Source organism: Melanerpes formicivorus, unplaced genomic scaffold (assembly GCF_026170545.1).
Source record: "Melanerpes formicivorus ecotype bairdi unplaced genomic scaffold, bMelFor1.0.p_v2 SCAF_132, whole genome shotgun sequence".
In the NCBI taxonomy this organism is placed as follows: Eukaryota; Metazoa; Chordata; class Aves; order Piciformes; family Picidae; genus Melanerpes; species Melanerpes formicivorus.
The window spans coordinates 486,793-514,786 of NW_027142484.1; the positions used below are offsets into that span (position 1 = coordinate 486,793).

The 27,994-nt window shown below is 54.7% G+C and overlaps 1 protein-coding gene across 1 annotated transcript; it reads right to left on the bottom strand.

Moving 5' to 3' along the window:
- Window positions 1-33: 33 nt before the first annotated feature.
- DENND6B (DENN domain containing 6B) lies at window positions 34-21,411 on the bottom strand. The gene is made up of 20 exons (XM_068168132.1): window positions 21,230-21,411; window positions 19,898-19,936; window positions 19,769-19,811; window positions 18,498-18,610; window positions 17,546-17,626; window positions 16,833-16,938; window positions 15,198-15,277; window positions 14,907-14,969; window positions 13,336-13,391; window positions 12,378-12,500; window positions 10,367-10,462; window positions 10,178-10,272; window positions 9,028-9,093; window positions 8,438-8,502; window positions 7,186-7,275; window positions 5,902-5,955; window positions 4,745-4,854; window positions 3,367-3,469; window positions 2,677-2,751; window positions 34-1,806 (listed from the first exon to the last, which is right to left on the bottom strand). The coding sequence occupies exons 1-20, from the start codon at window positions 21,389-21,391 to the stop codon at window positions 1,684-1,686; spliced, it is 1,743 nt and encodes a 580-aa protein (XP_068024233.1). The 5' UTR covers window positions 21,392-21,411; the 3' UTR covers window positions 34-1,683.
- Window positions 21,412-27,994: the final 6,583 nt, after the last annotated feature.

The following is a 27,994-nucleotide window of genomic DNA, read 5'->3' on the forward strand; positions in this document are numbered from 1 at the left end:
GAGGCCATGAACCCACCAAAGAGCCATCCTGGATTCAATGACTTGTGTAATTCCTCTTTTTCCCTCCTCTCCACCAGTTTTCCTGCCCACCAGCGTGACAGAGTGCATGGAGGTCCTCACCAACTCTATGTACACAATATACACTGGCCAGGAAGGGTTGCCCTCGGGAGCCATGGCCACAAGACCTTACTCCAGGCAGCTGTGGCCACACCACCTCCCTTCCAGGTTGGAAAAGCAGTGGGGAAACCCAGCCCCTTCCTGCTCTTCCTGCATTGTCCATGTGAAGGAAACCACAGGGGGGGCCTGAGAAGCAGCACAGCTTCCATCCCACGAGGTCTGGGAGCTTTGGGAATGTCTTGGATGAAATGCCAAGTGCAGAGGTAAAATCCCAGGTCTTCTGCCAGAGCAGGACTCCATCAGGCTACCAAAGCCACCCTCAAAACCACTCTTCAGGCAAGCTGGTCAGACTGGGAGGTCGTGATACAAAGTTAGAGCAGAAGCAAACAACCCTGGGGTCACAGCAGGTCCTGTCCAAGGCAGAGTTCCAGTTCACTTCCAAGTGGGAAGGCAAGAGCTCCAAAGCTGGCAGCAGAGCTCTTCCCTACACTGAGCCCAGAAGCAGACACACATCTCTCTCTTTGCCAAGAGCTGAAGAGCAGCAGAATGACCAAGCTGGAAGCTGCGGTGAGAGCTGGAGAAGTTGCATCTCAGGGACCTCACAGCAGGACCACTCTGAGCTCCTCACCTTGGTGCAGATGACCCAAGTTGCCCAAACCAGGTTCTCCAACGTGTTTTTGTCAGGAAGAGGGGGACCTGAGGTGTCTCATGGCCCAAGGTGGAGCTCCAGCTCACTTGCACCTCAGTGGAGCACAGCAAGGTGATTCTTCTTGGAGCCTTCATCTCTGGAGACCTTCTTTAGGTGAGCCTGCCTTGGCAGGGGGGTTGGACTGGATCTCCTGAGGGTCCTTCCAACCCCTACCATCCAGTGATTCAAGCAGAAGAAATTACATTTGGAGGCCAGCTCCTCTCTGTGGAGTTCCAGGAGGGGCTGGTGTCCGCACAGCACCATGCCATGACCTCTGGAAAGCTTCTTCCTTGCAGTGGCACCAACCCCTTCCTCTGCCTTGGAGAAAAAGCTCAGCATGCCAAGTCCAGCAGCTCCTCCTCCCAGTCCCATCACAGCTGAAGCAGAGTCAGGCTGCTGAAGGGGCAGTGATGACTTCTTCACATGGTCATTAAGTGGGAATCTAGAATCTCTCTGATGATCACCAGGAGTTGTCCTCAAAACACCTTCCCACTCCAGGGCTGTTCCTGCTGCTTCTGGGCAGGATGGTGGCACTGAAATGTTGAGAGCCCAAGCACTAGAGCTGGAGGAGCACAGATGGGCAAGATGTGTTTAGCAGAGCCTGTGCCACGCTGCTGGAAGCCTGGTGGTCACCTTCTGACCTAGGAACAACCACCCAAAGAAGAGTTTCTCCTTTAGGGTCCCCTAATCCAGGCCCTCAGAGCAGGACTGGGCAGTGGCCATGGTTCTCCCTTTCTTCTACACCTCCGACCCACACGTTCACGTGCTCAGGATCATCCCCAAGTTGGGAGCAAGGTCTGGATCAGGCAAGAAGTTTCCTTTCCAAACTCAACTGCAGCTTGGGTCCTTCCTTCTTCAGCAGAGTCCCTTCCCCAAGCTCAGTGATGGTGCAGCACAGCCTGGAGATCCTCGGGCAAGGAGCCGATGATGGTCTCGATGTAGAGGCCGATGCGCTGCAGGGTCTCCTCCTTCACAGGGAGGTGCTGGCACCTGGCTCTCACCTACAGCAGACACAGGAGAGACAGCAGCTTGAAAGCAGCTTCAGAGGTCCTCTTCTGCTTTGTCCTTCAGAGAATCATGGCATGGGTTGGGTTGGAGAAGACCTTTAGGACCATGGAGTCCAACCATCAGCCCAGCACTGCCAGGGCACCACAGGGCCCTCAGCACCACAGCTCCACAGCTTGGAAACCCCTCCGGGGATGGGGACTCCATCACTGCCCTGGGCAGCCTGGGCCAGCCCTGGACAACCCTCAAGGAGCAGAAATTGTTCCTCATGGCCAACCTCAACCTCCCCTGGGCAAACCTGAGGCCATCTCCTCATGTCCTATCACTTGTTCTTTGGGAGAAGAGACCAACCCCACCTGACTCCAAGCTCCTTGCAGGGAGCTGTAGAGTGCCAGAAGGTCTCCCCTTAGCCTCCTTTTCTTCAGGCTCAACACCCCCAGCTCCCTCAGCTGCTCCTCCCAAGTTCTCCAGACCCTTCCCCAGCTCTGTTGCCCTTCTCTGGACCTGCCCCAGCCTCTCAATGTCCTTCTTGGAGTGAGAGGCCCAAAACTGACCCCAGGATTCCAGATGTGTCACCAAGCCAGGGTGCTGGTGACCTTCTTGACCACCTGGGCACACACTCTTTAGTGTGAGACAACAGACAGTAAACTGTCCCCTGAACCTCTAGGAGACAAAGAGTCAGAACTTTGAATGCTTTTCCACACAAACTCTCAAGTTTCATGGCTGACCCATGGGCAGCCAGGTGTCCAGATCAAGAAGAACCCAAGTAGTCTATCCAAGAGGTGTGATCCCTGCCCCTGGTCCCTCCCTGCCACAGAGGCACAGCCAGAAAGGGACAAGTGCAGGAAGAAAGGAGGAGAGCTTACCAGCTTCTCACGAAGTTTTAGCACCAGGTCTACAATCTCCACCTCAGACTTGTCCTTCATCCAGGCCACAATGTTCTAAAGAGAGAGAAGAGCTTGCTCAGGGACATTTCTCCTTTACAGAAGCTTCTCTCCAAGAGATCTCCTCAAAATAAATAGGAAGGAGGAGAAACCTCCTTCCATGACTCTGCTCATGGCACTTAAGCCTCAGTGAGCAGGACAAAGCTCTCCCCACTTTTCTGCCCATGACAGCATCAAGCTTTGGCCTGCAAGGGAAGAATGAAGTCAAGATGGAGCAACACATAGGTAGTGTGAGGGACAGGAGAGCTGGAGATGCATCTGGGTTGGACACCAGAGCTCCTGGGCCTACCCCAGTGTAAGAGATTGCACCAGGAATGAAGGAAGCCATGAGGTGATGCCTGCAGTCTGTTGGCTTGGGATGGACCTGATGAACAAAACAAGGGTTTGATAGAAGCAACCAGAGCAGGACCTGGGCTGGCAGACAACGTGGAGGAGCTGAACTCCTCATGCTCTCATCCCCCTCGTGTGACGTTACTCCTGTGCATGGGCTGACAGGAGGCCACGTGGCGATTCCCAAACCCAAGATGCATCAACAGATGCCCAAGGTGGCCACATCCTCATCTCCCAGGTGCCACCTGATGTTGGTTTGTAACCCCTGCAGCTGGGACTCACTGCTTCACAGATGGCTTCCAAGTGAAGGGCCTCCAGCTTCTGGGTCATCTCCTTGTGCCGCTGGCGGTACCAGCCCTCGAAGTTGGGAGACCTGAAGAAACGCCTGCAGAGAGAGGGACACTGAGGAGGGGACACTGAGGAGGGGACACTGAGGAGAGGCCACAGAAGCACCCAGAGAAGCAGGTTGCCTCCGTGGCATGCAGACTCTGACTGATACCTCGTGAGCTACCACACTGCTCTCATCTTTTCTACCCCAGAAGCTTCTCTTCTGTCAGGCAGGGACATGACAGAGCTGAGAGCTTCAGCACATTGTCACCAAGGAGAGGGACAACCCCACCAGTGCCACACCTCCCTTGGCACCAGTCAATCTGAGGAGTCCTGGACTGCCCTTTGACCTTCTGGAGCCTTATTTTGGCCTGGTTCTCCTTTGGAGTAGCTTAGACAGCTCACCATGGGAGGCCATTCCTGGTCTTCTGCTTGGTTCCTCTCCTTTCCTGATGGGAATATCAGCAGTGTGGCCAGCAGGAGCAGGGCAGGGATTGTCCCCCTCCACTGGGCACTGCTGAGGCCACACCTGGAATCCTGGGCTCAGTTTGGGGCTTTCCTTTTGGCCTCACTCCCAAAAGGACAAGGAGGAGCTATAGCAGAGCCAGGGAAGGGCAAGAGAGCTCTGGAAGGGTCTAGAGAAGGAGGAGAAGGGTCTGGACAACTTGTGAGGAGCAGCTGAGGGAGCTGGGGTGTTTGGGCCTGGAGAGAAGGAGGCTGAAGGGAGACCTTCTGGCTCTCTACTGCTCCCTGCAAGAAGGCTGCAGACAGGTTGGGGTTGGACTCTTCTCCTGAGGAATAAATGACAAGTGAAGAGGAGCTGGCCTCAAGTTGCCCCAGGAGAGGTTGAGGTTGGCCATGAGGAACAATTTCTGCCCCTTGAGGCTGTCCAGGCCTGGCCCAGGCTGCCCAGGGCAGTGATGGAGTCCCCATCCCTGGAGGGGTTTCAGAGCCATGGAGCACTGGTGCTGAGGGCCATGGTGTGCTGGTGACCTGGCAGTGCTGGGCTGATGGTTGGACTCCATGAGCTTGAAGGTCTTCTCCAACCCAACCCAAGCAATCCCATCTCTGGTATTTAAAGCTTTCAAAAGTTTTCAGTAAAGCTTTTGAATAAATTAAAATTCAAAAGCATGGAGCTGAGGCCCACAGCCTTGGTGCTTTCCATCTCTCCTCCATAACTCAGGTGCCACTAAGGCACAGGTAAGAACTTCTTAGGTGACTCTCTGTCCTGAAGGTCCCCTGTTTGTCCCCAGTTCCACTCGAGGATTTGCTGTTCAGCACAGCCTGGAGCAGCTGGTAAGGACATGAGGCAAAGGAAGCACTGAAGTCTTACCTGTAGAGGCCTAACCAGTCCCCCTTGAGGACACAGGTCAGCTGGGGCCCAGCATGTTCAAGGGTCTTCATAAAGTCCTCCTGACGGAAAGGACGGATCTGGGGGGGGTTCTGCACAACACAGACCATGTTAGAGGACACCCAGAAGGAACTGTTGGGGTGCTGTACCTCAGAACACGTCCAGGCGAGGGGTGACCTGTTGGGAAGCAGCTCCAAGGCAAAGGAGCTGGCAGTGCTGGGGGACAAGGAGTTCACCAGGAGCCAGCAATGTGACCTCGTGGCCAAGAAGGCCAAGAGTCTGCTCTGGGGGCATGGAGGAGAGTGTGGCCAGCAGGGCAAGGGAGGAGCTGCTCCCCCTCTGCTCTGCCATGGAGAGGCCATGCTGGAGAGCTGGGGCCAGTGCTGAGCTCCCCAGGTCAGAGAGACTGGGAGCTACTGGAGAGAGTCCAGGGGAGGCTGGGAAGATGCTGAGGGGCCTGGAGCAGCTCTGTGAGGAGCAAAGGCTGAGAGCCCTGGGGCTGAGAGCCTGCAGAAGAACAGCCCCAGAGGGCATCTGAGCAATGCTCAGCAGAAGCTGAAGGACCTGTGGGGGACAAGAGGCTGGGGCCAGGCTCTTCTCAGTGGTGCTCAGGGACAGCACAAGGGCCAAGGGACACCATGTGGAACCCAGGAGGTTCCATAAGGAGCAACTTGTTTGGTGTGAGGGTGCTGGAGGCCTGGAGCAGGCTGCCCTGAGAGGTTGTGGAGTCTCCTCTGGAGAGCTTCCAACCACCACTGTGACCCTGACCATTGTGCCCCTGGGCAAGCTGCTGTGGGTGCCCCTGGTGGAGCAGGGGGGGTTGGACTGGCTGAGCTCCAGAGGTCCCTTCCCACCCCACCATGCTGGGATTGGGGGGCAGTAAGGTCTATCATGGCACTGGAAGAGGCTGCAGCAGGTAGAATGAAGCACCTCCAGCAGCCCTGCTAGCAAAGCTCAATTGAGGTTGACAGCAGCTGAGCTCACTGCAGAGTAGGAAGCATCTGGCCCACGATTGTGGTGGGGATTTGTTCCAAGGAGTCAAATTCCCTTCCTCCAAGCAGGGAAGGTCACACAGAGACTGAGCAGCAGATGGCAGAACCATTCCCAGTCCCCAGGGTCAAAGGCAAGATGGCTCATACCTTCCATGGAGTGATGGCCCTCTGCAGAGGCATCAGACTTGCAATGTAGTGCTCCTGGGAAGAGATAATCCCCCAAATCAGGATCATTTTGGAAGCCACCAACAACCGGAGAAACTCTCTTAGGGTCACTAACAGCCTCCTACTCTCTGGTCTCCTTCTATGTGAGCCCAACCCTTCCACTTTGTGTTCCACCTTGTCTCCCACTAGGAGCTAAGGTCACAATGCTGCAGGAATCCCAAGTGGGCATGGGAGAAAAGGTCAGGTGATGAGAAGCTGGCAGGAGGGACCAGAATCTAAGATCTTCTGTCCTCCCATCTTCTACCTCCTGAGATGAAGGAGCAAAGAAAGTGCAGGAGCCAATCTTGGCCAATTGGATGGTCACCGAAAAAGAATCAGCAGCTTGCTAGTGGGACTGGAGAGGAGACAGAGATGGGCTTGAAAGAAACCTTTCCCTCTGCTCTGCCATGGTGAAGCCACAGCTGGAGCCCTGGGGCCAGTGCTGGGCTCCCCAGTTCAGAGAGACTGGGAGCTGCTGGAGAGAGTCCAGGGGAGGCTGGGAAGATGCTGAGGGGCCTGGAGCAGCTCTGTGAGGAGCAAAGGCTGAGAGCCCTGGGGCTGAGAGCCTGCAGAAGAGCAGCCCCAGAGGCATCAATGCTCAGCAGGAGCTGAAGGAGCTGTGGGGGCAAAAGGCTGGGGCCAGGCTCTGCTCAGTGGTGCCCAGGGACAGCACAGGGGCCAAGGGCCACCAAGTGGAAGCCAGGAGGTTCCATAAGGAGCAACTTGTTTGGTGTGAGGGTGCTGGAGGCCTGGAGCAGGCTGCCCTGAGAGGTTGTGGAGTCTCCTTCTGTGCATCCTTCCAACCACCCCTGGCCATTGTGCCCCTGGGCAAGCTGCTGTGGGTGCCCCTGGTGGAGCAGGGGGGGTTGGACTGGCTGAGCTCCAGAGGTCCCTTCCCACCCCAGCATGCTGGGACTGGGGGATTGTAAGCAAACAGGGAAGGCCTCTTCCTGCACTGCAGCAAACACTCAACCTTCAGTCTCTGCACATGTTCTGCTGCATGTCCAACCACAGAGCTGTATGCTGATTGCTGCCACTGGCATGCAGGAGACACTGAGTTCTCCCTGGAGTCAAACATCTCCAGGGAGCTGCCACATCCTGAAGCTATTAGAGATGCTGAGACAGAAGTGAATAAAAGAGGACAAGCTCCACCTTGTCCCTCAAGCACCTCCTGTTCAACCATCCCCTCCCCTTCCCAGCCCTGTGACAAGTCCCTGCTGAGCTCACCAGCGGGATGATGAAGCTCTGGGTGAGCTCCAGCAGGTGTCGCCTCAGGAGGGCACTTTGGACTTCAGAGGGCCGTTTCCTCTGGATGCCCTGGAAGCAGAAGTCACAACGGTGCTGTTCCTCCATCGTGAAGACATGGGGGCTTGAAAGCCTGCAGCTAAAAGCCACCAGCCCACAGCAGTCTGGAAATGGTAGTCCCCAAAGTGAAGGATTCCCCCTCCAGAGCTGGCTTGTCACTGCATGGAATCTGGTTTCTCAGCCTCTCTTTGGCAGGGCTTGTCCTCACTTGGGTGGGCAGCAGCACCCACACTTCATCCAGAACATCAAGTGAACAGTGGTTTAGGTTGGACATCAGAAGAAACTTTTCCACAGAAAGGGTTCTCCAACACTGAAAGAGATTTCCTAGGGAGGTGGCTGAGTCTCCATCCCTGGAGGGGTTTCAAAGTCTTGGAGATGTGGTGCTGAGGGCCATGGTTTAGCACCAGCCTCGGCAGAGTTAAGAGAGAGGTTGGACTTGAAGAGCCTAAAGGTCTTCACCAGCCTAAATTGTTCTGTGAACAGGAGGTTGAAGGGAGACTTTCTGTCTCTCTACAACTCCCTGAAAGGAGGCTGGAGCCAGGTGGGGATCACAGAATCATGGAATCACAGAACAGTTTTGGTTGAAGACCTTCAAGCTCATGGAGTCCAACCATCAGCCCAGCACTGCCAGGGCACCACCAACCCATGGCCCTCAGCACCACAGCTCCAGGGCTCTGAAACCCCTCCAGGGATGGGGACTCCAACACTGCCCTGGGCAGCCTGGGCCAGGCCTGGACATGCCTCAAGGGGCAGAAATTGTTCCTCATGGCCAACCTCAACCTCCCCTGGGGCAACTTCCTCTTGTCCTATCCCATGTTCCTTGGGAGAAGAGACTGACCCAAGGGTGGTTGGACATTAGGAAAAGTTACTTCGCTGAAGGCCTGGCCCAGGCTGCCCTGGGCAGTGTTTGAGTCTCCATCCCTGGAGGGCTTTCAAAGCCATGGAGCTGTTGTGCTGAGTGCCATGGTGTGGTGGTGCCCTGGCAGTGCTGGGGTAAGGGTTGGACTTGGTGGTTTGAAAGAGCTCTTCCAAGCCAAAGGATTGTGTGATGCCACCACGACACAGCCGTGGCAAGCCTGCAGCTTCTGCAGAGCTTTTCCTGTTTACCCCTAAGGGTTGGCCCAGTTTCCCCAGTGATGAGACAGAAGCTGTAGGACAGGTGGAAGCTGCTCACCTTGAGTAGTCTCTTGATCAGGGTCTTGTCTTTGTGAAGAAAGGTTTTGTAAGAAGTGTAGATTCCTGGAGTGAAAAACAAACAAACAAACAAACCAGAAAACCCAGAGGGAAAAAACTCCAATTTTAGCAACAAATCTTTGTGGATCTAGAGGAGCTTCAGGGCTAGGAGCTGAGGTTCCCACCACAAACCTGGGTGCAGCCAGTGCTCCCAGCAGGACTGAAAGGACTCTGAACCATCTCAAGAGCCTTCTTATGGTGAGATAACTCACTTCTGGCTAGGCCTGAGGTGAGCAGCTGGTTAAGAGGCAGCTGTGTCTAGGCAATCCACTTCCTTAGAGTTCTATCTCCTCTAAAATCCAACAGGACATCAAAACCAGCACAGAAAATGAGAAGCTGCTCTCCCAGTTTGTTCAGTTAATTGACTGGTGGCTTCTTCAACTTCAGGACAGAGATGTGGTGGTTGTGGATTAGATGAGGAGTGTCACCACTGGCTAGTAGACCAAGTGTGAGATGGTGACCCCAAAACATCCACCTGTTGAGATGCCACATCCTCCATGTGGGTTAAAGAAAATGAAATCCAGGACTCACCTGGTTTGGTGTCCAGAGTCTTTAGTTTAGCCAACTTCTTCACCTTGACTTGTTTGGGTAGGTCTCCTGTGAACAGACATCAAATGAGGAGTTCAGGCTCTGAATCCACCCTCAGATCTCAGCCTTTGGCCCTGAGGACATTCAGCTTCTACACCTGAACAGCTCAAACAGGATCCTCCCTGAGCTCCACCCTCACACAAAGCTTCTCTGCTGAACTGTGGAACAGGAAAGTGTTTGAGGGGCATGAAGAAGAGTGTGGCCAGCAAGTCAAGGGAGGTTCTCCTGCCCCTCTGCTCTGCCCTGCTGAGGCCACAGCTGGAGCCCTGGGGCCAGTGCTGGGCTCCTCAGTTCAGTGAGACTGGGAGCTGCTGGAGAGTGTCCAGGGGAGGCTGGGAAGATGTTAAGGGGCCTGGAGCAGCTCTGTGAGGAGCCAAGGCTGAGAGCCCTGGGGCTGAGAGCCTGCAGAAGAGCAGCCCCAGAGGGCATCTGAGCAGTGCTCAGCAGGAGCTGAAGGACCTGTGGGGGGCAAGAGGCTGGGGCCAGGCTCTGCTCAGTGGTGCTCAGGGACAGCACAAGAGACAGCAAGAGGAAGCCAGGAGGTTCCATCAGGAGCAACTTGTTTGGTGTGAGGGTGCTGGAGGCCTGGAGCAGGCTGCCCTGAGAGGTTGTGGAGTCTCCTTCTGTGGAGAGCTTCCAATGCCCCCTGGCCATTGTGCCCCTGGGCAAGCTGCTGTGGGTGGCCTGCTGGAGCAGGGGGGGTTGAACTGGATGAGCTCCAGAGGTCCCTTCCCACCCCAGCATGCTGTGGTTCTGTGGGAAGAAGGCCCTGCAGAGAACCATTCCTGCCCCTAATGAGGCTTTCTTGGCTTCATAGCTCCTTCTACCACCCTCTCCACTCTGCACTTTCCCACCCAGGAAGGTTTCTTTCTTCTCTTCACACTCAGAACTTAAACAGACCAAGCTGTCCTCTCAACAGGTGCTCTTCACTTCTCTTTGTGCTCATCCTGCACACCAACTGGGCCAGAGCCTGTACTTCCCTTTGGCTTCTCAGCTCCCCCAAGAAAGCTAATGGGCTAAACCACAACCCTCAGCTCACTCTGAACTTCTGCCACGCTCTACCAACACCAGAGGACTTTGGCTCCACCCTTACCTGACATTTTGAGCTCCCCAACCCGAAGGATGTGTGGCCAGTGCTGGAGAGTTTTGATGAAGAAAGGGTTTGTGACTCCCACAACTATGTTTGGCCTAGAAAGATGGGGGGGGAACCAAGCAGGAGAAGGTCAGCCTGAGGGTTTGCCTCAGCCAGCTGGTGGGCAGCAAGGCTCTGGTAGGGACTTACGGAGCTTGGGTCCTGGTGGTGTACTCCTTGAACTCGCTGTCGTGGATGGTGAAGTAGGGGCGGTAGTCACAGCAGTACCGCAGGGGAGCAAGGCAGCTGCAAAGCAGGCAGAAGAGGAGTCACAACCTTCATGGAGGAGCAACAAGGAAGTCATTCTGCCCTGTACTCAGCACTGGTTAGGCCACACCTTGAGTCCTGTGTCCAGTTCTGGGCCCCTCAGTTTAAGAAGGACATTGAGACACTTGAACGTGTCCAGAGGAGGGCAACGAGGCTGGGGAGAGGCCTTGAGCACAGCCCTGTGAGGAGAGGCTGAGGGAGCTGGGGTTGCTTAGCCTGGAGAAGAGGAGGCTCAGGGGTGACCTCATTGCCCTCTACAACTACCTGAAAGGTGGTTGTAGCCAGGAGGGGGTTGGTCTCTTCTCCCAGGCAACCAGCACCAGAACAAGAGGACACAATCCCAAGCTGTGCCAGGGGAGGTTTAGACTCAAGGTGAGGAGAAAGTTCTTCACCGAGCGAGTCATTCGTCATTGGAATGTGCTGCCCAGGGAGGTGGTGGAGTCACCATCACTGGAGGTGTTTAGGAAGAGCCTGGATGAGGCACTTGGTGCCATGGTTTAGTTGATTAGATGGTGTTGGGTGATAGGCTGGACTTGATGATGTTTGAGGTCTCTTCCCACCTGGTCTATTCTATTCTATTCTAATCTTATTCTTATTCTTATTCTTATTCTTATTCTTATTCTTATTCTTATTCTTATTCTTATTCTTATTCTTATTCTTATTCATGTCCTCTAGCAGGGTTCTGTCCTACCAGGGTTAACACCTGAGAGGAGTTCCCGGGTGTTTTACCTAAAGCTGAGTTCATACCTGAGGAGATAAAGTTCCTCAGGGCTGTGAGCCAGCAGCTCTCCCACCATGGTAGGTTCACTTTGCTCTACCACTGGTGGAACCTGAGCAAGGCTCTCCTGCTACACTGCCTGGCCCACCTATTCAAGGCCAGGTTGGTCTACTGGGAGAAGCCCTTGTCCTTGGTGATGGGAGGATAGAACTGGGTGATCTTTAAAGTCCCTTCCAACCCAACTCATTTTGGGATTCTATGTTTCATCAACAAACAAAACCCACCAGGATGGACCCAGCAGAACTGGGGTGAATGGCTGCCACCCACAAGAGCTGAATAGGCTGGAGAGTTGGGGGAGAGGAACCTCATGAAGTTCAGCCAGGGCTAGTGGGTGCCCCTGGGGAGGAACAACCTTCTGCCCCAGTGCAGGTGAGGGGTGACCTGCTGGGAAGCAGCTCCAAGGCAAAGGAGCTGGCAGTGCTGGGGGACCACAAGTTGCCCATGAGCCAGCAATGTGCCCTCATGGCCAAGAAGGCCAAGAGTCTGCTGAGGGGTCATGGAGGAGAGTGTGGCCAGCAGGGCAAGGGAGGTTCTCCTGCCCTTCTACTAGGGAGATCACAGTTGGAGCCCTGGGGCCAGTGCTGGGATCCACAGTTCAGAGAGGCTGGGAGCTACTGGAGAGAGTCCAGGGGAGGCTGGGAAGATGCTGAGGGGCCTGGAGCAGCTCTGTGAAGAGCAAAGGCTGAGAGCCCTGGGGCTGAGAGCCTGCAGAAGAGCAGCCCCAGAGGCATCAATGCTCAGCAAGAGCTAAAGGAGCTGTGGGGGTCAAGAGGCTGGGGCCAGGCTCTGCTCAGTGGTGCTCAGGGACAGCACAAGGGCCAAGGGACAGCAAGGGGAAGCCAGGAGGTTCCCTCAGGAGCAACTTGTTTGGTGTGAGGATGCTGGAGGCCTGGAGCAGGCTGCCTGAGAGGTTGTGGAGTCTCCTTCTGTGGATCCTTCCAACCCCCCCTGGCCATTGTGCCACTGGGCAAGCTGCTGTGGGTGCCCCTGGTGGAGCAGGGGGGGTTGGACTGGCTGAGCTCCAGAGGTCCCTTCCCACCCCAGCATGCTGGGACTGACGATCCTGTGTGAATTTCTTAGTCTAGCTCCCTGCATCTCAGAATTTGAGGACATTACCTGGTGAGTGCCAGAACCATTTCTGAAGACACTGTAGGGGATGGTGCCATCACCACCATTGGCTCTCCCAGCAACATCAGCTCCCACAACATCTGGATGTGGATGAGGACCGGCTGGAAACACCTGTGAGGGGAGGGCAGGACTGAAGTGAGAGATGCAGTCTGGGCAAGTATAGACACTGCTACTGCACATAAACCAACCCTGGTGAGCTTCGGGGGGGAAATGGAGATCCAGGATTGGTTTTAGTGTCCCACCACAGAATGTCAGGAGTCTTCCACATGCTGCTCCTCATCCATTTCAAATATGTCTAAAAGAAGTCCTTTAAGCAACATAAAGCAACCTTTTCAACCAAGAAGATCATGGAATCATGGATAGCTTGGGTTGAAGGGTACTTCTAAGCTCCTCCAGTCCAACCCCCTGCAGGCAGCAGGGACATCCCCAACCAGAGCAAGGCTGCTCACAGCCCCAGACAACTTCACCTGGGATGGTGCCAGGCATGGGACAGCTCCCACCTCTCTGGGCAGCCTGGGCCAGGCTCTCACCACCCTCAGGGGCAAACATTTCTCCCTTCTCTCCCCTCTGAAGCTCCCTCTCTGAGTGCCAAACCCTCACCCCTGCTCCTGGCACAACAGCCCTGCTCAGAACTCTGTCCCCAGCTTTCAGCTCAGCACTGCAAGGCCACCAGAAGGTCTCCCTGGAGCCTTCTCTTCTCCAGGCTGAACAACCCCAACTCTCCCAGCCTGGCCCCACAGCAGAGGGCTTCCAGCATGGCTGTGGCCTCCTCTGGCCCTGCTCCACCAGGTCCCTGTCTGTGCTGTGCTGAGGACTGTAGGAGGATCTCAACAGAGCAGGGCACAGCAATTTCTGATTCCTCATTTGGTGTCTTCCCTATAGCCATGATTTATGGGACACCATGGGCAGATGGGAAGGAGAAGGTTGTAGGCGTGGTGGCTCTCACCTGAAGAGATCTAGTTCATGAATACTGGGGAGAACCATTGGGGCTGGCAACAGATTCTAAAGGAGGAAGAAAGAAACAAAATAATCAAACACTGGACTCAGATGATCTCCAGAAGGTCCCTTCCAACCCCAACCATTCTGTGGTTCTGTGAAGCAAAACCAACACTGTTGGTCAACAGAAGCATCCTGGCTGAGATGCCACCTAAAGTGACCACCTCAACCACAAAGCAGCTCCCTCTAAGCACAAAAAAGAAGAGAACAAGGAGGTAGGAGCCAGGAACAGGTCTGGGTGGAGCATACAAGGCCCACATGGATGCCCTTTGCTAGAAGACATCCTCAAATTCCTTCCTTTCATGATGTGAAAGATTCAGGTGTCTGCTGCTATGTTATCTAGAGCTGCTTCTGGTGCAAGGCAGAGCTTAAGACACAGAGATGCTGAAGGTTGGTCAGGTGGGTACCAAAACTTGCTCAAAAGAGAGAAAAAGGCTGGGGGGGGTGGTGTGTCAAATTAAAACGAACCACATCAAAGCTGAATGAAAGCAGAAAAGATGCTGCAAAGCACAGCAAACTAAGGGAAGACCTACCTCCACCTGAGCCAGGAGATCTAAAACTGAACCAGGAGATCTACCTCCACCTGAACCAGGACACCTAAAACTGAACCAAGAGATATAAAACTGAACCAGGAAATCCACCTTCCACCTGAACCAGATCTACACCTGAGCCAGGAGATCTACCTCCACCTGAGCCAGACCTACACCTGAGCCAGGAGATCTACCTCCACTTGCACCAGGAGACCTAAAACTGAACCAGGAGACCTAAAACTGAACCAGGAGACCTAAAACTGAACCAGGAGACCTAAAACTGAACCAAGAGATTTGCCTCTACCTGAATCAGATCTACCTCCACCTGAACCAGATCTACACCTGAGCCAGGAGATCTAAAACTGAACCAGGAGATCTACCTCCACTTGAACCAGGAGACCTAAAACTGAACCAAGAGATCTAAAACTGAACCAGGAGATGTACCTCTACCTGAACCAGGGGATCTACTTCCACCTGAACCAGATCTACACCTGAACCAGGAGATCTACCTCCACTTGAACCAGGAGACCTAAAACTGAACCAAGAGATATAAAACTGAACCAGGAAATCCACCTTACACCTGAACCAGATCTACACCTGAGCCAGGAGATCTAAAACTGAACCAGGAGATCTACCTCTACTTGAACCAGGGGATTTACCTTCACCTGAACCAGATCTACACCTGAGCCAGGAGATCTACCTCCACCTGAACCAGATCTACACCTGAGACAGGAGATCTACCTCCATCATTGGAGGTTGAAAAGGACTTCTGGAGATCAAATCCACTCCTCCTTAGCAAGGCAGGTTCACCTGTAGTCTGAGCCCAATGAGGAGCTTAAACCACAATTAATTAATCATTATTTAATTCATAATTAATAATCAAGTGATTTCCAAGAGGGAAAGGCTGAAGACACTTCAGTTCTTCTCCACCTTCCTGCCCTATCAGCCTAGATTCTCCTCATTGCTTGTGTCACTCCATGCTTCATCTCACCTCTTGGTTGCACTGCTTCACTGGGCTTGATCCTGGTTTGTCCACCCTTGATGGGATCCTCACCTAGGTAAGAAGAGGGAGATGGACTCAGCATCAGTGAGCACAGTTAGCACTTGGCTTTCTTCCCCATCCACCTTCCCCATTCCCCATCCCCATCTTCAACCATCCACCTGAGGAAGCCCCCTCAGATAACAGTTGGGATTAAAAGGGAAAGGGTCTGGAGGAAAGAAGAACTTGAAGATCCAGAAGCAAAGGGATGGTGCTGAGAGCAGACCAGCAGCAACAAGGTACCTGAATGACAACTCCCATCACTGGCAGGTTCAAGGTGTGTCCTGGCACAGGAGGTGGCCACTGATCGATCTCGTTGCACACTGCAGGGACACAGGGCAAGGAACAGAAGTCTCACTTGAAGGTCAAGAAGGTGACCTGAGCTGCTCTGTGCGGCCCACCAGTGGGACTGTCACTCACTGCTGGCTGCACACAGGCACAGGCTTGAAGAACAGATGTGGAACTGATGGTGGAGTCCCCATCCCTGGAGGCATTCAAGGAAAGTGTGGCCATGGCACCTGGGGACAGGGTTTGATGGCCATGGTGGGGTTGGGTTGATGGTTGGACTGGAGGATCTTAGAGGGCTTTCCCAACCCAAATGATTCTATGATTCTATGACAATTTTACAAGGTTAGGTCAGACAGCAGAACTTGGACCTGCACCATCATTTCCAGAGGAGGTACAGCAGCTCAGCCCTGCTCATATATCATGGCAAATCACAGTATCACCAAGGTTGGAAGAGACCTCAAAGATCATCAAATCCAATCTGTCACCACAGATCTTATGACTGAACCATGGCACCAAGTGCCATGTCCAATCCCCAATCCGACAGCAGGAACAGGAGAGCACACAGAGCATGTTTTCAGATGACTGTAACAGCAGCAGAAGTTGAGTAGCAAAGCAGCAGAATTAGAAATAGCAGCAAGTAGAAGTAGCAGCAAAGTTGAGTAGTGCAATGAAGACCTGCACAGAGATGAGTGCTTTGCACTAGCAGCTTGTAACTCACTCTGGAGGTACACTGTAGGACCTGGGGAGTTGGTCAACAGCAGCTGAAGATAAGCCAACATGTGCCCAGGTGGCCAAGAAGGCCACCAGCAGCCTGGCCTGGATCAGCAATGGTGTGGCCAGCAGGAGCAGGGCAGGGATTGTCCCCCTGCACTGGGCACTGCTGAGGCCACACCTGGAATCCTGGGGCCAGTTTTGGGCCTCTCACTCCAAGAAGGACATTGAGAGGCTGGAGCAGGTCCACAGAAGGGCAAGAGAGCTGGGGGAGGGTTTGGAGAGCTTGTGAGGAGCAGCTGAGGGAGCTGGGGTTGCTGGGCCTGGAGAAAAGGAGGCTGAGGGGAGACCTTCTGGCTCTCTACAGCTCCCTGCAAGGAAGCTTGAAGCCAGGTGGGGGTTGGTCTCCCAAGGAAAAAGTGACAGGAGAAGAGGAAATGGCCTTTGGTTGCCCCTTGAAAGGTTGAGATTGGCCATAAGGAACAATTTCTGCCCCTTGAGGCTTGTCCAGGCTGCCCAGGGCAGTGCTGGAGTCCTCATCCCTGGAGGGGTTTCCATGCCATGGTGGTGACTTGGCAGTGCTGAGTTGATGGTTGGACTCCATGACCTCGAAGGTCTCCCCCAGCCTAAATGATTGAATGGTTATATGCAGAACTGACAGCTTCACCTCCTAGGGTTGCCAGACCCTTCCCAACAACTCATCCTCTGCAGCCATTTCTCCTCTTGGCCAGCCAGCCCCTTGGAAGAAAGTTCTTCCCTGCTGGGTTTTCTTTTAACCCAATGAATCTGGAACATCCCAGATGCCTTTCAAGAACTTCCTGATTTCAGTTTGAGGTTTCAAGATGCCAACACTCTCCTCCTTAGGCCTGAGCCTCTCACCTGCCTCCAGGCACGGCTCCAGTTTGTCAAAGTATTCCGGGGCAATCAGCTGCAGCAGGGACTGGAACAAGTTGACATATGGAAGTCGTGACACCAGCACCAGAGACTGCAAAACAAGGGACACTGAGGGGTCACAGACATCCTGACATCATAATTTCTAGCACTGCAGCACCTCACACCAGCAGCAAAACCTCCAGAGAAGCTCTTTTTATACTGGTGGGATTGTTGCCCACTAAAACATGAGGGCATCCAGTCCAACCATCAACCCAACACCACCATGGCCATCAAACCATGAGGACATCAAGTCCAACCATCAACCCAACACCACCATGGCCACTAAACCATGAGATGATCTCAAGGTTGGGAAGAAGACAAATTGCAGCCATTAAGCAGGGTTGAGGTTTAACCCAGTCCAAGCTGGAGGAACAAAGTTCATCCTCCTGCTGTCTGTGACACACATGGAGTGAGGACATCATGACGCAGACAGCAGCAGGTCACTGCCCATGTGATGAAGACACTGTGGCAACCCCATCCAGGTTGGTTTGCAGTGACAGTCTCCACTCATTCCCTCTTCTCCAAGACCTTTGGTGTTTCCTGCAGAAGGCCTGTGGATGTCATGTAGGAAGTGGTGCTGGTTTCCATCTCTGGATGGTGCCTTTTTAAAGCTCAGGAGAAGCTAAGAAGGAGCCAGGGGATCTGGCTTCAGGACTCACCTTCTGAAAATAACCTCTCTTCATCGAGCTGTCCTTGACCTGCCTGAAGTACACATAACCAAAGTAATGAGCTGACTCCCTCTGCAAGAGACCAACAACACTGTCATGGAGAAATGCCCCAAACCCCATCATCCCCCCAAACCCCTCCAGCCCCTGGGCAAGCATCAAACATCACCCTGCTAGGAGACAACCTATCAATCATTGCCTTATAGAATGTGCCAGGTTGGGAGAGACCCTCCAAGGCATCTTGTCCAACCCCCCTGCAGTCAGCAGGGACATCTCCAACCAGAGCAGGTTGCTCAGGGCTCCATCAAGCCTGACTTTGAATGTCTCCAGGGATGAGGCCTTCACCACATCCCTGGACAACCTGTTCCAGTGTCTCACCACCCTCATTGTTCAGAACTTCCTCCTGATGTCCAACCTAAATCTGCCTGGAGTCCTCAACACAGGAGAGACCTGGACCTGAGAGGAGGTCCAGAGGAGGCCTAAGTGGAGCATGTGAGGAGCAGCTCAGGGACCTGGGGTTGTTAAGCCTGGAGAAATGATGGCTGAGGGGAGGCCTTCTGGCTCTCTACAACTCCCTGAAAGGAGGCTGGAGCCATGTGAAGGTTGGTCTCCTCTCCCAATGAACAGGACAAGAGGAAATGGCCTCAAGTTGCCCCAGGGGAGGTTTAGGTTGGAGATTAGAAGAAATTTCTTCACTGAAAGGGTTCACAGAGACTGGAACATGATGCCCAGGGAGGTGGTTGAATCCCCATCCCTGGAAGAGTTTCAAAGCTGTGGAGATGTAGTACTGAGGGCCATGAGGTAGCACCAGCCTCAGAAGAGCTAGAGAATGGTTGGACTGGATGATCTTCAAGGTCTTCTCCAACCTACACAATTCCATGATTCTGTGACCCCAACACTGGTTTGTACGTTGTAGGCACAAGGGTTGCCCAGAAATACCACTGACCTGCAGTGTCAGAGGTGCTTCTCTGTTGTACTCTCCATCATCCTCGTAGTGCGTAGTCCTCTGGCCCCCAGACTGCCGAAGGCGGAAGCTAAACTGAGTATCCCCCAGGCCACCTGGGACACAGAAGATCAGAACTGCTCAGGAAGAGGTTGCAGGAACAAGAAACTGGTGAGAAGATGGGAATTGGTGACCTCTCAAATGGTGACACCCAAAGGGATGCTGGCTTACAATGAGAGAATCATGGAATGATTTGGGTTGGAAGAGACCTTCAGGGTCATGGAGTCCAAGCCTAATCCCAGCACTGCCAGGGCACCACCAACCCATGGCCCTCAGCACCACATCTACACAGCTTTGACACCCTTCCAGAGATGAAGACTCCAACACTGCCCTGGGCAGCCTGGGCCAGGCCTGGACAAGCCTCAAGGGGCAGAAATTGCTCCTCATGGCCAACCTCAACCTCCCCTGGGGTAACAGGACAAGTTCCTCTTGTCCTGTCCCTTGGTCTCTTCTCCCAGGGAACAACCCCACTCAGCTCCAAGGTCCTTTCAGGGAGCTGTAGAGAGCCAGAAGGTCTCCCCTCAGCCTCCTTTTCTCCAGGCCTAACAACCCCAGCTCCCTCAGCTGCTCCTCACAAGTTCTCCAGACCCTTCTCCTTCTTCTCCAGACCCTTCCCCAGCTCTGTTGCCCTTCTCTGAACCTGCTGCAGCTTCTCAATGTCCTTCTGGGAATGAGGGGCCAAAACCTGACCCCAGGGTTTGAGTAATGCCCAGACCAGGGGTAAAATCCCTGCCCTGGTTCTGCTGGCCACATTCTTGCTGATCCAAGTCAGGATGCTGTTGGCCTTCAACAACCCCAGGTCACTCAGCAAATTTCCATTTACCAGGGACTCCAAAACCAAGAATGGAGAGGAACAGCAGAAAGGAAGTCCCAAAAGCTAAGAACAAAACCAGAAGATACATAGATGTGGTCCTGAGGGACATGGTTTACTGGTGCTCTGGCAGTGCTGGGCTAAGGGTTGGACTTTATGATCAAGGCCTTTTCCAACCACAAGGATTCTGTGATTCTCTGACTCAAGGTCACAGATTCTCTATCCTAGGAGAATCCAAAGGAGAAGATTTGTTCAGACCTAAGGGCTGGGTGCTCCTTGCTGTTCACAGCTGTCGAAGACACAGCCCAGCAGGCCCTGTTGCTGTGGAGGTGATGATCCACTCCTTCATCAGGCCAAGGAAGCAGCTTGCAGGCTGCAGGCATGGCCAGCAGATGCCACCTACCTGAGTAGGAGTCTGGGAAGGACAAGTAGCAGATACTGGTCTTCTGCAAGAAACAAAAGAGACAGAATGAGGAGACCTCCATCCTTGCTGCTCCAAGTCTTTAAAAGCAGGAAGGTGAGTAATTCTTACCTCCTTCTCTGTCAGCCTGAAGTCATAGGGGTACACCAGCTGCAAAACAGACAGGAGGCAGGAAGTCAACCCTTCTGAGCAGCCTGATCCAGTGTGAGGTGTCCCTGCCCATGGCAGGGAGTTGGAACTGGATGAGCCTTGAGGTCCCTTCCAACCCTGACAATTCTGGGATTCTGTTCCACCATAACACCCATCTAGAACCATTGCTTCCATGGCAAAAGTGGTTTCTTTCCCCCCAAATCCCATGTCCCACAAGAAGACACCATCAAAAGCCTGCTCACCAGCAGCCCCTGCACTGAACCTGCCACAGACTCTGTATTGATTCTCACAGAGACAGACCACGTGGGTCATGGTTCACTGAGATCTTAGCATCAGAGGTGGGAACTTGGTGAAGAAACAGCCCCACCACCCTTCTCCTGACAGACTCTTCATGTGCAAACAGCACTCTTCTCTAAAGCAAGCAAAAGCCCCTGCCCCAGTCTAGGTTAGGAAGCAGCTCCATGGAGAAGGACTTGGGGATGCTGGGAATGCCCATGAGCCAGCAATGTGACCTTGTGGCCAAGAGGGCAAAGAGGCTGCTGTGGGGCCAGCAGGTCAAGGGAAGATCTCCTGCCCATCTACTCTGTTCTGTTGAGGCCACACTTGGAGAACTGAGCTCCCCAATGCCAGAGAGACTGGGAGATACTGGAGAGAGTCCAGTGGAGTCTGGGAAGATGCTGAGGGGCCTGGAGCAGCTCTGTGAGGAGCAAAGGCTGAGAGCCCTGGGGCTGAGAGCCTGCAGAAGAGCAGCCTGAGAAAGCTTCCCAACACTCATTAACAGGGAAAGGATAGGGGCAAGAGGCTGGGGTCAGATTCCTGTCAGTGGTGCCCAGAGACAGGCCAAGGGGCACTAGCTGGAGCCCAGGAAGTTCCATCAGGAGCAACTTGTTTGGTGTGAGGGTGCTGGAGGCCTGGAGCAGGCTGCCCTGAGAGGTTGTGGATGGCCCCTCCCTGGAGGCGCTCAAGGGCAGGCTGGATCAAGCTTTGCTCAACCTGCTGTAGTGGAAGGTGTCCCCTGTCCACTGTACCCAGACCCGTCCCACACGCCCCAAGTCCAGCCCAGACCCAGAGCCGTCCCACACACCCCAGGCACGCCCCAGACCCAGACCCGCCCCACACACCCCGGGTCCGCCCCACACCCCCAGGCCCTACCCAGGTGCAGAGCCGCCCCCCACAGCCCCGGCGCTGCCCGGGCCGAGCTCCCCGCACCGCTCGCCGGCACTGCCGAGCCCCAGCCCTGCCCCACGGCCGCTGTCAGCTGAGACGCCGCACACCCCCCGGCTCTTCCCGCACCTCCATAGCCTGGCCCAGCTCCAGGTCGAAAGTGACCACGCAGACACAGTCAAGCCAGGCGGAGAAGCGTGCCCAGGGCAGCAGGGAGGAGGCAGCGGCAGCAGCGGCGGCCGCAGCCTGCGGGCGGCGGGGCCGGGGCTCGGCCCGGCACAGGGCGTCCATGGCAGCGCCCGCTCCGCCCGGCCCGGGTCGGCCCTGCCCCGCGGCGCTGCGCCCCCCGGCGGCCCGGAGGTCTCGGTGCCCGCTGTCCCCCGCACGGCGCTCCCACCATAGAGTCGGCTATGGCGGCGCGGCCTGGGCCCCGCAGGCCTCGGAGGGCGAAGCTTGGCGGGGAATGCCCTTACCCTGCCCCGCTCCAGCTCTCGGCTGCGGGACGCCGTTGCCCAGAGCTTCACCTGCTCACCCCAGGCTGAGGTGCCCCGGGCCCTGGTTGGACCTGGTCTGGCCTCGTCTGGCCTTCTAGGTCCTGGGGTTCTAGGTCCTGGCTCTCTTGGTTACGGTTCTCTTGGGCCTGGGCCTCCCTGGGCTGGCCAGGCCTGGTCCCTGGCCTTATGCCGGCTGAGAGCCATGCCTGTGGCACAGGGAGGATGTCCTGGGTGTCCTGACCCCCGCATGGCCCAAGGGGGCGTGAGGGGTGTCCCGCAGCGCCAGGCTGGGCACAGCGCCATTACAGCCTCAATGTGCTGAGGGTGGAGAGTTGTAAGGGACGTGAACTCCCTGGCATCAGAGTTTCCCTCCTGCATTTATCCAGTGTTTGGGGTGGAAACCAGCATCTTGGCCTGGGTCAGGACTAGTGTGGCCAGCAGGAGCAGGGCAGGGATTGTTCCCCTAGACCGGGCACTGCTGAGGCCACACCTGGAACCCTGGGGTCAGTTTTGGGCCTCTTCACTCCAAGAAGGACATTGAGGATCTGGAGTAGGTCCAGAGAAGGGTAGTAAGCTGGTAAAGGGTGTGGAGAGCTTACGAGGAGCAGCTGAGGGAACTGGGGCTGATCAGCTCGGGAAACAAACAAAAAGGAGGCTGAGGGAAGACCTTCTGACTCTCTACAATTCCCTAAAAGGAGCTTGGAGTCAGATGGGAGGTCTCTGTCCTTCATTGATAGAACAAGAGGAAATGGCCTCAAGTTGCCCCATGGGAGGTTCAGGAACAATTTCTTCCCTTTGAGGCTTGTCCAAGGTTGGCCAGAATAAATCTGGACCATTTACAGGTAAAACTTAGCACTCTGGGAGTCTGCTTGCTTGGTAATTCCTTTCTGGCCCCTACCTGGTCATAATTCCCCACCCTTTGTTGGCTGTGGCTTGAGTCCCAGTTGGAATTAGTTTCATAGTTTCATAGTTTCATTCAGGGTTGGAAGGGACCACAAGGATCATCTAGTTCCAACTCCCCTGCCATGGGCAGGGACACCCCACACTAGATCAGGCTGGACAGAGCCTCATCCAGCCTGCTCTTAAACACCCCCAGGGACGGGGCCTCGACCACCTCCCTGGACAACACATTCCAGGGTTTCACCACTCTCATGGTGAAGAACCTCCTCCTCACATCTAGCCTGAATCTCCCCACCTCCAGCTTCATTCCATTCCCCCTAGTCCTATCACTACCTGAGATCCTGAGAAGTCCTTCCCCAGCCTTCCTGTAGGCCCCTTTCAGATACTGGAAGGCCACAATTAGGTCACCTGGGAGCCTTCTCTTCTGCAGACTGAACAGCCCCAACTCCTTCAGTCTGTCCTCATAGGAGAGGTGCTCCAGCCCTCTGATCATCCTCGTGGCCCTTCTCTGGACACGTGCCAGCACCTCCACATCCCTCTTGTAATAGGGGCTCCAGAACTGGACACAGTACTGCAGGTGGGGTCTCACCAGGGCTGAGTAGAGGGGGAGGATCACCTCCCTCGACCTGCTAGCCACACTTCTCCTGATGCAGCCCAGGATCTGATTGGCTTTGCTGGCTGCAAGTGCACAATTCAGTCCTTCGGGCTTGGGGGGATTTGTCTGTTTGCCTGTTTGTTTGTATTGTGTCTCTTTTTACCTTGGTGCTACTGCTGCTTCCTGTGCAGATGACACGCTACTGCCTCCGGTCTCTTGCCTGTGGTGTCTCAGTGCCTGGAAGTTGGTACACCTACAGATTCTCCTGCTGGAATGAGGATGGTTTACAGGCCAGTGGAAAGTGTATCGCTCTCTCGTTCTCTCTCGTAACTCTGCTGAGATCCAGGGCTGCCATTGGGCAGACAGTCGCTCGCAATCCCCCTGCTTTTTTTCTCTCCTGCTAGTTTTGTTTTGTTTTGTTTTGTTTTTTCTAAAGGGGAGAATGACAATGGAGAGACAGTGATCCAGCCCGGGCTGCAAACGACCCGCGCTCCTCACCCATCCCCGCGGGGCGTTCTCGAAGCTCTTCCCCGCCGCTCGGCGGCGCTGGGGGCAGCTGGCTCCCCGCCTCTGCTGTAGGAACCCTTTCCGCTCGCTCCGGGAGAGATCCTGAACGTGCTGGTAGCTCCCAGCTGCGCTCTCGGTTAATTGCTTTACTTACCCCGAAGAGCAGGGGGGTTGGGTTTTGGTTTGGTTTGTCCCCGGTGTTGAACACGAAGTTCTGGTTTCAGGCAGATCTTTCCAAGAGGAAATTAAATAAGGCGTATATGTTGCGGTAGCCCGCCGCAGTGACAAATAAAATCACGCACACTGAGTTTCCTGGCGAGATTGGAGTTGGTGTGAGAGAAGGGAAGGGAAAGGACTGAACATCTGGAAGAGTGCCCGCAGCTCCCGGGTCCCCGCATCTCTCCCGCAGGAAGAGAGCCGGCCTCTCCTCTTTCCCTCTCTCCTTGAGAAGATGCCAGTCCCCAGAGAGGTTTCCCGGCAGGTTAGTTGCCTCTCTTCTGCCTTTTCCCCGAACCGGAGGGCTGCTGCCCCTTGGCACAGGCGTGAGGGGATGCTCGACCCTTGCCCGGGCAAGGAGCCCTCGGTCCCATGTAGCCCCAACCATTCCTCGCTGGGCGTTTGCCCTTTTCTTTTTCTCTTCGAAGGAGGATTTGAGAATGGATCCCTCCCAAAAAAAGAAACGTGCACTGCAGGTGGTTTACCACCACGGCAGTCGAAATAAGCAAGAGCCGGGTTCAGATGTCTCCTCAGTCAGCAGGCTTTGTACCTGTTAGTCTCTGGTTATTTGCCTGATGACTGAAAGAGCTTTCTTGGCTAAGAGCTCTTCCAAATAACCTGGGAAGGGTGCAGCTGGTGCTGTGAAACAACGAAATACTCGTTCAGATGGAACAGAAACTGAGGAATCTGGAAGAGAAACTGCAGTGCCCCTGGTACCCGACGAGCAATCTGCCGGGGACACTCCCGCAAAACCAGCCCGTGGCGTTCACCTGTGCCCTGCAAACGGGGCAGCGCTGCCCGCAGCTGGGGCGGCTCCCTGCTGAGGGGCTGCCTGCTGAGGGCCCCGGCGCTGCCCGGGCAGCTCCGCTTCGCTTCTCATCTCCCTCCGCCCACGGTGTGTAACCTCAGTCCTTGGCTTTGGCGCGCTCCCTCTTGCTGATTTCCTCCCTTTTCCCTCCTTGCCACCATTAGGTCTCCTGGGAGCCTTCTCTTCTCCAGACTGAACAGCCCCAACTCCATCTGTCTCCATAGCAGAGCAACTCCAGCCCTCTGCTCATCCTCGTGGCCCTTCTCTGGACACCTTCCAGCACCTCCAGATCCTTCTTGTAACAGAGGCTCCAGAACTGGACACAGTGCCCCAGGTGTGGTCTCAGCAGAGTGGAGCAGAGGGGGAGAATCACTTCCCCGGTCCTGCTGGCCACACTTCTCTTGCTGCAGCCCAGGCTCTGGTTGGCTTTCTGGGCTGCAAGTGCTCACTGCTGGCTCCTGTTGAGCTTCTCATCCCCCAGCACCCCCAAGACCTTTTCTTCAGGGCTGCTCTCAAGCCAGTCCCTGCCCAGCCTATATCAGTGCTTGGCATTGCCCTGACCCAGCTGCAGGACCTTGCACTTCATCTTGTTGAGGTCTCATGAGGTTGTCATGGGCCCACCTCTCCAGCCTGTCCAGGTCCCTCTGGATGGATCCCTTCCCTCCAGCTGTCTGCTGCACCACACAGCTTGGTGTCATCAGCAAACCTGCTGAGGGTGCACTCAGTGCCACTGTCCATACTTAACTATGAACAACTTGTCCTTTTAAAACGATGACTTTGCCCTTCACACTCTTTCCCTTTTATTTAAATATCCTTTATTATTTTTTCCACTGATCAAATACCACCTTTTTTCCACCTTTTTTCTTCTTTATTTTTTTCTTCTTTTCTTCCTTTTTATATTTTTTCCTCTTTTCTTTTTTTTCTCCTTTTTTTTTTTTTTTTTTCTTCCCCCCCCACTATTTTAAAGGATATTCCAGGTGAGGCTGGAGGAGTCCCTGGGCAGCCTGATGTAGTTGGGGATGTCCCTGCTGACTGTGGGGAGGTTGGACTGGATGAGCTTTGGAGGTCACTTCCAGCCTGGACCATTCTATAATTCTGTGTTTCAGATTTGCAGAACCGTTTCTCCAACTCTACCCTGAGCTGCCATCCAAACTCTAACCAACTCCCATGATGGCACTGAAGATGCAGCCTCCCGGCTCCTTATCCTTTTCAAGCCCTATCGAAGGGGGAAGGATCCCCTCAAAGGCCCAGTGTGGAGGTGCGAGGCGCGGGGTCCTTCCCTGCGGCAGGGCCGGGAGCGGGGCGCGCTGGCTGAGCCGTGCCCGCAGGCGGCGGCCAGGCCGGGGGGCGGCCGGGCAGAGGTAGCCGGCAGGGGCGCGGAGCCTCTGCCCCAGACCCTGCGAGCGCCTGCGCAGCAGCCCCGCAGCGGCCGCCTCCCGCGAGCTAACAGCGCCACCCAGGGGCGGCCGCGGGGGGTGGCCGGAGCGCGGAGAGGAGGGTCCGAGCGGCTGGGTGAGGGGAGGATGCCGGGACTCAGGTTCAACAAGGCCAAGTGCCTGGTCACAACAACCCCACGTCATGCTCCAGGCTTGGGGCAGAGTGGCTGGGAAGCTGCCGAGCAGAGAAAAACCTGGGGGTGCTGTTTGACAGCTGGTTGAACACAATCCAGTGGGTGGCCAAGAAGGCCAAGCAGCATCCTAGCCTGGGTCAGGAATAGCATGGCCAGCAGAAGGAGGGAAGTGGTTGTCCCCCTGTACTGGGCACTGGTAAGACTGCATCTAGAATTCTGAGTTCAGTTTTGGGGCCCTCACTTCAAGAAGGACATTGAGGTGCTGGAGTGTGTCCAGAGAAGGGCAACAAAGCTGGGGAAGGATCTGGGGAGGAGCAGCTGAGGAAACTGGGGTCGTTTAGTCTGAAGAAAAATGAGGCTGAGGGGAAACCACATGGCTTTCTCCAACTACCTGAAAGGTGGTTGGAGTGAGGTGGATGCAAATCTGTTATCCCAAGGAACTAGCAATAGGACAAAGAGAAATGGTCTCAAGCTGCGGCAGGGGATGTTTAGATTGGATATCAGGAAACATTTCTTCACCAAAAGGGTTGTAAAGCAGGGAAACAGACTGTCCAGTGAAGTAGTGGAGTTGTCTCAGCGGTGACTTGGCAGTGCCAGGTTCACAGCTGGACTTGATGGTCTTGTGAGCCCCTTCCAATAGAAACGACATTATGGTTCTATGACTCGTGCGGGTAGAGGGCCTGGGGGGGTCTCCCCATTCCTGAGCTGGGGCCACAGTTCCTGAGCCCCAGCCTCTGCGCTCCACCCCAGGCCAAGCAGGCCAACCCCTGCCAGAGCTGCCAGCTTTTAAAGCTCAAAACCTGAATGTTGCCCTTGGGCTGCCTCCCCTTCCTCCACACCAACCTCTCACCTGTGCACAAATCCAGGTGTGGGGCTGAAACCAGCATGGAGAAGCACACTTCCTCTCCCTGCGAAGCTGTCCCTGTTTGTATGCAGGAATCTGACTTCTGCTGGGCCAGAGAGATGAAAAAGAGAGTGAGGAGCTCAGCCACACAATTATTAATGGCTGTGTTACCTGTCTGAAGGTTGCATGTACAGGTTTGCTTGCTTTTGTCTCACAAAGACCATGGAAACAGGACTGCAGTTCAGATGATCTCCTCAGTGACTGTTAACCATAGGCTTACATGTTCTGCTTGCTGCTTTGAATGCTTGGGGTTGGAAAGGACCTTTAAAGGTTATCTAGTCTATACCCCACCCATCCGTTGACTGAGCAGGGACATCTTCAGCTGTATCAGGTTGCTCAGAGCCCCATCCAACCTTCTTGAACATTTCCAGGGATGGGGCATCTGCTGTCATCCTGGGCAACCTGTTCCAGTGTTTCACTACCTTTACTGTAAACCAATCAGATCCTGGGCTGCATCAAGAGAAGTGTGGCCAGCAGGTCAAGGGAGGTGATCCTCCCCCTCTACTCAGCTCTGGTGAGACCCCACCTGGAGTACTGCATCCAGTTCTGGAGCCTCTATTACAAGAGGGATCTGGAGGTGCTGGAAGGTGTCCAGAGAAGGGCCACGAGGATGATCAGAGGGCTGGAGCACCTCTCCTATGAGGACAGACTGAAGGAGTTGGGGCTGTTCAGTCTGGAGAAGAGAAGGCTCTGAGGTGACCTAATTGTGGCCTTCCAGTATCCCCAGCCTTCCAGCTTCCTACAGGAAGGCTGGGGAGGGACTTCTCAGGATGTCAGGTAGTGATAGGACTAGGGGGAATGGAATGAAGCTGGAGGTGGGGAGATTCAGGCTGGATGTGAGGAGGAAGTTCTTCACCATGAGAGTGGTGAAGCCCTGGAATGTGTTGTCCAGGGAGGTGG